Below are 12576 nucleotides of genomic sequence, written 5' to 3'. Positions count from 1 at the left end.
AATATTTCATGTAAATGGAAACGAAAAATAAATGGTGGGGTAGCAATATTTATACCAGACAAAATAGACTTTAAGGATGTCCACTCTAAAACATTTGCACTGGAGGTCCTAACCAGCGCAAAAGGGCAGGGAAAAAAGGTATATAGATGGTAAAGGAAAGAATAAACTGGTTTTCTTTACAGAAGACATCATCATTCATGTAGACATTCCTAAAGCTGCTTTATCCAATATGATAGTGACTAATACAGAATAGATATGTGAATAATACAGAATGTTTCCATCATCACAGAAAGTTCTTCTGGACAGTAATGTCTAAGAGAGCTACAGAAAAGCTATTATAACTAACACATTTAGCACTGCTACAGTATATAAGGTCAGTACACAAAAATGAATTGCATTTCTGTATACTAGCAATTAACAATTGGAAATTGAAATAAAAACAATCCTACCCAAACACTTCCAAATAATTGAAGAAGAGATAATACTCCCTAACTCATTTTATGAGGCCAACATTACCCTGATACCAAAACCTGGTAAGGATAACACAAAGAAAATTACAGACCAATATCTCTGATGAATACAGATGCAAAAATCCTAAGCAAAATTCTAGCAAATTGCATGCGACAATGCATTAAAAGGATTATACATCACGACCAAGTGGGGTTCATCCCTGGGGCACAAGGATGGTTCAACATACACAAATCAATCATTGTGTTACACCACATAAACAACAGAAGGACAGAAATCATATGATTTTATCAATAACTGCAGGAAAAGCATTTGACAAGATAAAACATCTATTTATGATTAAAACACTTAATAAAATAGGTATAGAAGGAAAACTAACATAATAAAGGCCATATATGACAAATCCTCAGCTAATATCATAAGTAACAGTGAAAAACTGAAGGCCTTTGCTCTATGATCAGAAACACGACAGGGCTGTCCCCTATCATCTCTGCTTTCCAACGTAGTATTGGAAGTCCTCGCCAGAGCAGTGAGGCAAGAGAAAGAAAGAAAAGGCATCCAAATTGGGAATGAAGAAGTTACGTTGTCACTCTTTGCAGATGACATGATGCTATATATAGGAAACCCTAAAGAATCCACCAAAAATCTATTAGAAACAATAAACGAATACAGTCAAGTTGCCAGCTACAAAATCAATGTACAAAAGTCCATTGCATTCCTATATACTAACAATGAAATTTCAGAAAAAGAAATAAATAAATAATTCCTTTTTGCATTTGCAACAAAAAGCATAAAATAGTTAGGAATAAACTTAAACCAAGGATATGAAAGACCTATATACTGAAAACTATAAGACATTTTTAAAAGAAATTGAAGACACAAAGAAATGGAAAGACATCCCATGTTCGTGGATTGGAAGAATCAATATAGTTAAAATGGCCATATTAACCAAAACAATACACAGATTTAATGCAATCCCCATCAAAATCCCAATGGCATTTTTAAAAGAAATAGAACAAAAAAATCATCAGATTTGTATGGAACCACAAAAGACTCCAAATAGCCAAAGCAATCCTAAGAAAAAAGAACAATGCTCCCTGACTTGAGCTTGTACTACAGGGCTACAATAATCAAAACAGCATGGTATTGGCAGAAAAACAGACATACAGACCAATGGAATAGAATTGAGAACCCAGAAATAAACCACATAAATATGGACAATTTTTGATAAAGAAGCCAAAAAGATACAATGGAGAAAAGACAGCATCGTCAATAAATGGTGCTGGGAGAATTGGAAAGCCACATGCAAACAAATGAAACTAGGCTGCTATCTGTCACCGTGTACCAAAATTAATTCAAAATGGATCTAAGACCTGAAACAATAAACTGCATAGAAGAAAACATAGGTACTAAACTTACGGACCTTGGGTTCAAAGAACATTTTATAAAGTTGACTCCAAAGGCAAGGAAAGTAAAAGCTAAAATAAATGAATGGGACTATATCAAACTAAAAAGCTTCCGCACAGCAAAAGAAAACATCGACAAAATAAAGGGGCAACCAGCCGAATGGGAGAAGATGTTTGCAAACAATGCCTCTGATAAGGGGCTAATATCCAAAATATATAAGGAACTCATACAACTCAACAACAACAACAAAAACCAATCTAGTTGAAAAATGGGCAGAGGACCTGAAGAGACATTTCTCCAAAGAGGACATACAAATGGCAAATAGACATATGAAAAAATGCTCAACATCACTAATCATCAGAGAAATGAAAATAAAAACCACAATGAGATATCACCTCACCCCAGTTAGAATGGCTATCATCAACAAGACAAATAGTAGTAAGGAGTGTTGGGGAAGCTGTGGAGAAAAAAGAACCTTCATACACTGTCGATGGGAATGCATGCAGATTGGTGCAGCCGCTATGGAAGGCAGTGTGGACGTTCCTCAAAAAATTAAGAATAGAATTACCATATGACCCCGCAATCCCTCTCCTAGGTATCTACCCAAAAAATCTGAAAACATTTATCTATAAAGATATATGTGCTCCAGTGTTCATTGCAGCTTTATTTACGGTGGCCAAGACATGGAAACAACCAAAGTGTCCTTTGATAGATGAATGGATAAAGAAATCGTGGTATATATACACAATGGAATACTATTTGGCCATAAGAAAAGATGAATTAGTGCCATTTGCAACAACATGGATGGATCTTGAGATTATAATCCTAAGCAAAATAAATCAGACAGAAAAAGTAGAGAACCATATGATTTCACTGATATGTGGTACATAAAACTGAAAACAATAAACAAGACAAACAAATAAAGTAACAAAAACTCATAGACATAGACAATAGTTTAGTGGTTACCAGAGGATAAGTGGGGAGAGGGGTTCTAGAAGAGGATAAACGGGGTCAAATATATTGTGATGGAAGGAGAATTGACTCTGGGTGGTGAACACATAATATGAGATACAGGTGATGTGTTAGAGAATTATATACCTGAAATCTACGTAACTTTACTAACAGTTGTTACTCCAATAAACATTAATTTTAAAAAAAGAAACGAAAACAATACAATATACAATAGCATTGAAAAAACAAAATTTTTAGGAATCTATTTAACAAAGTATGTGTAAGATTTGTACAATGTAAACTACAAAACAACATAGCAGAATTAAAGATTTAAATAAAAGCAAATCATGTTTGAATCAAAAGACTCAGTGTTGTTAAGGTATCATTTCTCCCCAAGATGATGATGATGATGATGATGAAGAAGAAGAAGATGATTTGAGGTATAATTGACATATAACATTAGTTTCATGTGTACATCATATCGATACGATGTTTGTACCCATTGTTTCAGCTGCCCCCCTGTGTTTGTGTCTGTGTAGTAGATAGGGCTGCTGCGTCTCCTGGTCTTGGCAGAGGGGCCTTCTGTAGTAGGTGTGCTCTATTTAATCCCCCTTCTTAGTACAGGATCCGTGTTCTTGGTCATACCCATAAACCTTTGCCCAAAGACTCTATGTTTTAATCTGCTCAGAGAAGAAATCTGCTTGGGTTGCTTTTCAGACAGGGGTAGTCACCTGGGTGATCAGAATTGCAAAACAGTAACTGTAGATTGTTAACTTCTAAAACAAAATTTTGAGAAATCCTTATGTTTGCACTCACCTCCATTCCTTTTTATCAGAGGTACTGGTACCTCCAATTTCCAGGCTTTAAGGGACTCTGCGTTGTAAATCAGGTTGCTTGTCAGGTTTTTCCACTTTACTCTTAGGATTGAATTTTTTGGATCTGCTTAGTGATTTACCACTCATCCATTTGCTTCCAGCTTCTAAAATTTTGTTGTTGCCTCTGCTTTCAATTTCCTCATTCATATGAGTGTGTGTGTGTGTGTGTGTGTGTGTGTGTGTGTGTGTGTAAGTCCTGTTTTACGAAGGAGTGAATTGAATGGGTGTGATCAATCTGCCATCTTGACTTGGAGGTCAACAGCCATAATTGTTAGGAAATTCTGACTTTCCACAAGCTAATACTCTGTTTCTCTATAGCTTCACCAGCTAGTTCTAGTTTTGTCCCCAAGAGCCACACAAATAACCTTGAAAATTGAAGAGAGCCACTTAATCCCCTCCCAGTATTTTCTTCAAGCCAAACACTCCCAATTCGTTCAACAGTTTTACTTTCTCTAACTTTAGTAAATTCACAAAGACTTAATGTGATAGGAGAATTTCTGTTCATATTCTTTGTAAAGGCATTAAACTCCTCTCTCATTTATCCTAGCAAAAAATGGAATCAGAGTTAAATATGTTTAGATGATATCCCTTATATTAATAAACCCCAGTAGTTTGGAAGGCTTGAATTTCGATTTAGGTTCAGCCATCACCCTTTCCTTGTTAACTTTCTAGCCAACTTTTTACTCTAAGAATTGTCATTACCAGAGCTTGGTTTAATTTTGAACTTTTCACAAAGCTGCTTCATGCCATAGCTCTTTCCACTTTTGTAGACTTTATTCTCTTTTCTATATAAGGGGGATAATTTTGGTCTATGTTTATTTTTACTCGTTCAGTCAAACCTAAAATAACAAAGAGCAAGATGAAGGTGTATAAAGAAGTGTAAGGTAGTTATTTTTGTGATTCCCCATTATTATGTCAGATGTTTGACAATATGAAAATGTTTTTTAGAAACCATTTTGGAAAGCAAATGTTTAAAATTAAGCTTTTTGTTTGAGTTGTATATTCAGATTTTATTACCATGTGCTTTTTATTTTTAGGATAAACAGATAATGTTTTGCTATATTTTATTTTTTAAGCTTGCTAGGCCTGCTCTTTGGTCAGGATGTCTGTCCTGCTGCCCTTTAGGTATCAGCAATATACTGGTGTAGAAGAAGCCCTAGGCTAGCAGAATTAGTTTAGTCCATTTTTAGTCAAAATGTGTGACCTTTTGAAGTTATTTTCCTTTCCCAGTTCCTTGTGTCTTCGTCAGTAGATAAATTGGACTACCGTGTTTCCCCCAAAATAAGACCTAACCAGAAAATAGCCCTAGCATGATTTTTCAGGATGACATCCCCTGAACATAAGCCCTTAATGCGTCTTTTGGAGCAAAAATTAATGTAATATCTAGTCTTATTTTGGGGGAAACATGGTAGAAAATCTAATAAGATTGCCTTCCAATTCTCATTCCTTGATTTTATGAACATGACAAGTCTTACTTCCATAAAGGAATGGCCAGCCTCTTTATCCTATGTAGATACCTCTTTGCTTTCAATCTCTTGTTCTACATGTGTTTGCTTATAGAATGTAGTTGGCATTTAATATAAACTACCTCGCAGCATTACTGAATTGTTTCATGTGTGTATGTCCCATCTTACAAATAGCAAGGACCAAGTCTTTTGTGATGTTTATTTACTCCACAGTGCTGTGGGTAAGCAGGGACTCAGTCTCGTGAGCTTGGTCTTTTTTGCTTTCTAAAGGCATTGGTCTATACCATATCATGGCTCTGTCTTCATTTAATGAACCCCCTGTGGGTGGCCATTTGGGTTGGTTTGGGTTTTTCCCTGTTACAAACAATACTTTATGAATGCCTGTGTATATAAGTGCCCTCTCTTATGAGGAGGATGTTGGATTAATTCCTAGAGAAGAATTACTTTGTCAAAAAGGAAATATTCTGTATTAATACCTATTGCTAAACCAGAAAGGTAAAGTGAATATGGGTGCCAGTCCCTGTTATGTAACCTTAGGATGAGTTGCTTAACCTCTTCAAGCTTCCGTTCACACATATATAAATGTAATTGTAGTATTTTACCTGACACATCATAGTCAGATTCTGGCTATCATAAATGTTGGTATATAGTAAATACTACATGATGGTTCCCTTCCTCCTTAGCCTGTAACAAAACTTACCACTGATTATAGAAATGTACCTTACCATTTTTTTTTTCTTTTCTGTTTTTTCAGCTATGACTCAATACCTGAGATAAAGGAAATCTGCTTTTGAAAAATGAGAGAACTTTTTTCTTTTGGTTGGATTCTTCAACACAGCCAATGAAAACAAAGCACTATATTTCTTTTCATTGATATATCACTGTTGTTCTCAAGAAAGAATGACAGACAATCCTAGACTTCCACCATAAGCAGAGTGACATGTAGACTTATTTGCTGCTCATGATGTTCACACAGTGAAAGTCATAAAGAGACAAAGCGGTATTGTTTACATTACTAGAAGAATTAGTAGTTTTTCAATGGCAATAACCCATTCATGAGAGAGGTTTCATCCACTGGAGTAGAGAGGGACCACATACTGTGGGAGGCAGATGAGCACAGAGCTGGATATTTGCTGCACATTCTGTAGCGGTAACGCCTCCCTAACAACACGGAGCAGGTACCAGAGGTGCTTTGCTTTGCTCTTAAACCAAATGGGAGTCAGCCCCTCCGCGAGCCGGCAGCTCAGAGTGGCCATGTGGTGCTAGCAGGTTGTTTCTCTTCGATGAAACGGGGCAAGGCTCACTGTGTAGTCTTCCTTCACAGAGGCATTTATTTGGAAGGAAGCTGACGTTGTTCTTCCTGTTGGTAACAGTATACAATTTTCACATTTTAGTTGCTCCTGAGATGCAGTATACTTAAAGCTAGTCTATCCCCTACTGACCAAAGGGTGAGTGTCCTTTACTTTGAGTATTGAACTTGCTCCTCTGGAACTCCGTGCTCCAGGTTATTTAACTTTCCCTTTAGAATACATGTAAGGGGGGAATAAACAGTATCAGTCACTCCAGTGTTCATGCTCTGGTACCTTGAACAAAACGTTTATTCCCAGGTTATATGAGGTTTTTAAGAAGGTGGGCAGGCAGTGATAGGGGGAGGAAAAGCACTGTTTTGACTGCCACCCCTTTTTTGCTGTGAGCTGGGAAGTGTGCAGTTGGTGGCCTTTTTCCTTTCTGTCTTTAGGACAATAAGAGACTCCTCACCTCATTTCTGCTTCTGGGTCTGGACTGCGCTGCCATCAGCGGGTCTACCCTGTCGGCGAACACTCCACTGGCCAGGAATGCCAGTGCTTCCTCAGCGCACGTGACTGAGGGGAAAGAACGATCTCTTAGGTGTTACTGCTTTCGCTCAGACTTTGCAAAAAAGAAATTTATATATATGTGTATATATATATATGTATATATACATATATTCATATATATGTATATATAAATTATTAATCACCTCTGTCCTTGAGAAAGTCTTGAATGAATAGAGAATTTATTCCATTGCAATATTTGATTATATAAAGGCACACTGTTCCATCAACAGAAGAAGCAAAAAGGCTGTGTACAAGTTTTTGGTACTATGTACCACCTCTGTTATCCTTCTAAAGCTGAAGTCTTCATGTACTTAAACCATATTCTATTTAATTGTGTTTGATTTTAAAATATATATATATATATACATATGAATTATATTTAAAATTGTGTCAACTTTCTGCTTTCAGGACATTTATGGCTCTTCTATTGAAATGTGTTGATTCTTCCAAATATTTCCATTTGCTTTATAAAAACCCAGAACATGACCCACTACTGGATCTAGCCTGTGTTGACTGTATGGCGCAGACCGGAGCTTCTATGAGGTGTACATGCTGTGCTTAACCCGTTTTGTTCTTTTAACCAAGTATTTCCATCCATTTCACTTTGCTTTGATCTTTAAATAACAGAAAAGCAATATAAAGATCATAGAATAAAATGTAGTTTTGGGTGACTCTTGCTGCCTCTGCATGTTTTGGAATAATAATTTCTGTAAGACTCTAGGCTATTTAAACTATTGCTTTCAGTTAAGACAATATTAGGCATTTCTTTGTATACATTTTTGTGCTTCTGAGCTAGAGATGTCAATAGTATGTGTGGTTCTTCTGAGAAGAATAGCAGTGTGAGACTAGGTTACTTTTTTCTTCCCCACCTGCTATGGAGCCCAGAAGCAGAATGTGACCTCAAATTATTAGCCAGATTTAGTATTTGATCTCAAGTAGATCCTTGTACTTATTTTTAAATTGGAATTGAATTCATGTAGCATTGAGCACCCACTGTGTTCCAGGCTCTATGCTGTGTGCCCACAAAATAGGACTCCCTGGCAGGGTTTTTTTTAGGTTCAAGGAATCAGTTGAATATCCATCTTTATCATATTGTTGGTATCAACGCAAATTGTTGGAAAAGATGTTAGTGAGAAACTTGGTGTGTCTTTATCACTCCTATAAGATTGGATGAAAGTAAAAAGCAAATGTCAACCAAGTCCAGTCAAGAGCAATAAAACAGGGAGCAATGTTTTGTAGCTTTTTCCACTTGGCTTCAGTATTCATTAGAGCTTTATGATGCATAAGTAATTGACAGCGCTGGAGCTTTAACAAGTTCAGTAGGATTTTGGAGGGCAAGGTCACTCTGAATTGTAGAAAATTACATTTTTGTTTGCTGTTTTATTTAAATACTGATGATAGCTAAACACCGGATGCAGTGGTTGACTTGTCTCAAATGACATTGTTTGGGGTACCTGCCTGACCCACACTCACCATGTTCATACACATTGACTTTTTCCCTCCTCTACTCCCCTCTCCCTTATACCAGATGATTGGACCAGTGTTGATCTCCTGATCCAAACAGACCCAAGAAAATTCTTTATCTTAAGAATTTTGCAGGGGGAAGGAGGGATACCAGACACCATCTGGGATGGTGGCTTGGATGGGGCACTTAAAAAGTTAAGACCTGTGAGCCAGTGCTACGTGGACTAGCAGAGAAATTTAAAAGAAATCCAGAGCGCCTGAGAGGAGCTGCCTTGGTAGCCCTGGGGACTTTGCTGGCTTCTGCATCTAGCCCTGCGTCCTTGTCATGGACTCCATTAACCCCTCAGGTAGCCTTAGAATGAATTTTGGCTTTTTAAAAATCAATCTGAAGTGAGTTTTTATTACATGCTACCAAAAGGACCTTGACTAAAATACTGTCAGACTGCTCTAATTACTAATGATCGTGTGTGCTCCATGTGTTTGCCAAATACCACTGAATTCTGGAGGATTCTTGAGTAAACCTTTCTTGGTCATTTTGTGTATTCCATCAAATGGAACCCTAAACTAATGAAACTAAAAGACATTCCTTCATTTTTACAGGGAGGAGTTACTAACTCCCAGGAAAAGGGTAGGTCCTTGCCCTGTTGTGGGATGGTCACCATTAGAACTCAGGCTTTCTGGATTAGGGCCTTTTCATACTTCCCAAACACCATCCCCACTTTTAGCAACTATAATAAGCCCAGAAATAGAGGGCATTTCTATTAGTGATTAACTGATAAAACCTTAAAATGATGGTGGGCAATAATTAGAAAAATTTGTGAATGCTGACCACTTCTATGTACTAGGCAAGGTCTCTGGCCATTGGCTGAGTGGCAGTAAATCCCAGGAACAACTGGGATTTACAAGGTTACAACTTAGGAGACCCACACTAACAGTTACCCTATGAGGCCCTTTACAGGTGAGCGCTGTGGGCACTTAGGAGGCCTCTCTGCTTGGGCAGGATTGGGAATGGCTCATAGTCGGAGGTACGATACTGTGGATTTTGGACATGTGGAAAGGGCCGTGGAGGGCATTGGATGGAGAGCAAAGGTACAGAGGGCTTTTATGTTCAGGGAGGAAGAAGCCTATCGGCTTACCTGTCACACAGGGTGGTGACTATTTCTGCCTTAGTAATTTTTTGCAAATATTTCCTCAATCTGTTACCTTCAAACTGCCGACTCTGGCGCACGGTTGGTGTCAGAACTCACCTGAATGATTAAGCCACTTGCTGAAAGCTGGTTGGTAATGCATCCACGACCCCTGGGCACCACTGCGCCTGTAGGACTGCTACTTAGTTGTCTCTGAATAGCATTTGCAAGCACAGTCTGGGCAGTAGGGCCTCTGGGCCCAGCCTGTGGTGGGTAGGCAAGGTGCCTGGAAAGAATGGGCTTAAGTTAAGCTTGAAGAGAGCTGGGATTTACCAAGAAGCAAGTGAGAGGGTTGTGGTGACTGGCATTTCCCCCCACCTTCAGACACCCGAGTCACCTACCTTGAATGTACCTTTAGCACACTCCTCATTGATCCCAAACTGGCCTTTGCCTGCCTGTATCACAGTAGGAATCCCACATGCCAGACATGTTGTGAAAAAGGCTCTAGCTGAAAAACACTTTGGGCCTCCAAACCAGGCATAGATCTTAGCAGGCGCCCAGCCTGTGGGCTCACCAAAGTCCAAGAGTTCCACCCAGATCTTAGGTTTGGCAACGAGCATCTTGACAAAGGCAACTTTTGTTCCTTCCAGTTACAGAACTACTGGTTTACAAATGTTCACTCGCTTAGTGCCAGGCACTGTTTATGGTACAGGGACACCCGAAGCAATAAAACAAACTTCTGGGCCCCGTGGAGCTTTCATTCGACAGAGGAGGAGATAGAAGATGGAAGTTTCGTCCGATGTGGACTAGTATTTTTGACTCAAGATGACCTTTTGAGCCTATGCTTTAGCACCTTTTCCTTCCAAAGTCTTGCTGGAAGTCATCAAGCTTGCTGGACTCAGAGGGAGACCCACAGGGGGAGGGTATGCCCTTCCATGACCTCTCCCCTCCCCGTTTTGCAAGCGCCTGCCTTACAGAGCCCCTCAAGGACTCATTTACTCATTGCAAGGGCAGACACACTCAGGTGTTGAGCATCTGGTTGACATAGGGGTAGGCAGCTTGGTATCTGAGGCTCTCACGGCAAGTCGCTCTGAATAGGTTAAGGCTAAAAAGAGGCTACCGTCTCAGTCTCAGCCCCTTTCCCTTGGGGTTCTGCAGAGCTGTGGTAAATGTGATTTCTTAGAAACCAGAAATGACGAGTGTGAAGTTATTCCATGCATGTGATATAAAATCCTGACCTGGGAAAAACCTAGCTAGCCATTGAGCTGATTAGCTCCTGAGTCTTATTTTCTTAAAGATTATTGGGGAAGGGGAACAGGACTTTATTGGGGAACAGTGTGTACTTCCAGGACTTTTTTCCAAGTCAAGATTGTTGTCCTTTCTATCTTAGTTATGGAGGGTGCTGTTCAGCTTCAAGTTGTTGTCCTTTCAGTCTTAGTTGTGGAGGGCGCAGCTCAGCATTCAGTTCCTGTTGCTAGTTGCAGGGGGCGCAGCCCACCATCCCTTGCGGGACTCGAGGAATTGAACTGGCAACCTTGTGGTTGAGAGCCCACTGGCCCATGTGGGAATCGAACCGGCAGCCTTCGGAGTTAGGAGCACAGCTCCAACAGCCTGAGCCACCGGGCCGGCCCCCCGAGTCTTATTTTAATGATAATAGTAATAACCAGCATAATTGAGTACTTACTGTATGCCAGGCACCATCTCACTTGATCCATATGACAGTCTTAAAATAGTACTTTTCCCTTGTTATAAACGAGGCGACTGAGGCTTAAGAGGTAAAGGAATTTCTCCAGGGTCTTACAGCAAGGAATCAAATCCAGGCAGCAAGATTGCCCTCTTCCCCACTATTCTGTTGTACTGCAAATTGTTGGCTCTTCTGTCATTTTGCTGCTTTACTCACTAAAGACTAGTATAGCAGATGTCCACGGTTTAAGAAAAATTTAGGGGATTGTGGCTTTAAAAATATACCATTTATTACCTTAAAGCATTAGTTCTTAAACTTTCACATACATCACGATCCCCTGGAAAACTTGTTAAAGCAGATTGCTGAACCTAACCTCCACAGTCTTGGTAGGATTTTAGTAGGTCTGCGATGGAGCCAGAGAATTCTCTTTTTTTTTAACAGGTTCTCAGATGATGCCACTGCTGCTCCCGAGCCCACACTTTTGAGAATCACTGCCTTACAATCTTTCCTGTCAATTGGGAAATGACTATTTTCATTCCTTTTTATTGGAAATGCCCATGCTATACAAAAATGTAGTTTGAGACCTATTACTCATGATTCACTCAAACAAGCACATAAATTTTGTATTAGTATTCAGATGTTTATCGCAGCTGAGAGCACACAAACACCACACCACTGTCTCAGTCAGTGGGCAGGTCTGAGACCGTGGAGTCAAGTCTTCCCCGGGGTAAGGCTCAGAAGAGGCCACAGACCAGTCTCTGCCCCAAGGTCTTCAGCTCCCCAGCCTCCATGCCTTTGCTGGGGACAGTGCACCTGACATACTCCTCTAGGGCTGAGAATAAGGGCTGCTGGGATCACACCCAAGGTCCCAGTGGAACCTAATGCACACGTGCTGTCTGATCCATTTCCTTCTAGTTTTCCCCCATGTCCTTGATGCCACCTGACCTCTGAAGTCCTCCTGACCATGCCTTTCCTGACCTGTTTCTTTTGCTGTCCTTCTCAAGTCCCTCCCATAGGCCTTTGGTGCCTCATTTTTACTTTCTTCCCCTCTTCACTTCTCCCTCCTCTCTGTTCCTTCAGCACTTATTTCCTGAGGGCCTGTTTTATGTCTGTTCTACTTGCTGAGGTACTTGCAGTACCCAGGACAAACATACTGCCTACACTCCTTGCAGTCTAGAAAACAATGACAATTCATGTTATGAATATTATGGGAGTGAGCAAGGAACCTGTTGGGAGGAAGGGAGCTCAAAGTCTAGGTGGACCCCTCTTTGGTATTCC

The 12576-nt window shown here is 39.8% G+C and overlaps 1 protein-coding gene across 1 annotated transcript in view; it reads left to right on the top strand.

The window, feature by feature from the left end:
- Positions 1–7102, top strand: part of AKAP10 (A-kinase anchoring protein 10) — a 73068-nt gene extending 65966 nt beyond the window's left edge. Inside the window, exon 15 of the mRNA XM_081027049.1 lies at positions 5922–7102. Coding sequence (XP_080883175.1) covers positions 5922–5927 — 6 coding nt within the window. The 3' untranslated portion in view covers positions 5928–7102. The remainder of the gene's footprint in view (positions 1–5921) is intronic.
- The last annotated feature ends 5474 nt before the right edge of the window (positions 7103–12576 follow it).

The sequence above is a fragment of the Rhinolophus hipposideros genome (assembly GCF_964194185.1).
Source record: "Rhinolophus hipposideros genome assembly, chromosome: 20".
Taxonomy (NCBI): Eukaryota; Metazoa; Chordata; class Mammalia; order Chiroptera; family Rhinolophidae; genus Rhinolophus; species Rhinolophus hipposideros.
Note: the sequence above shows the minus strand (reverse complement) of the source record. Positions and strands in the feature narration are given on the sequence as shown.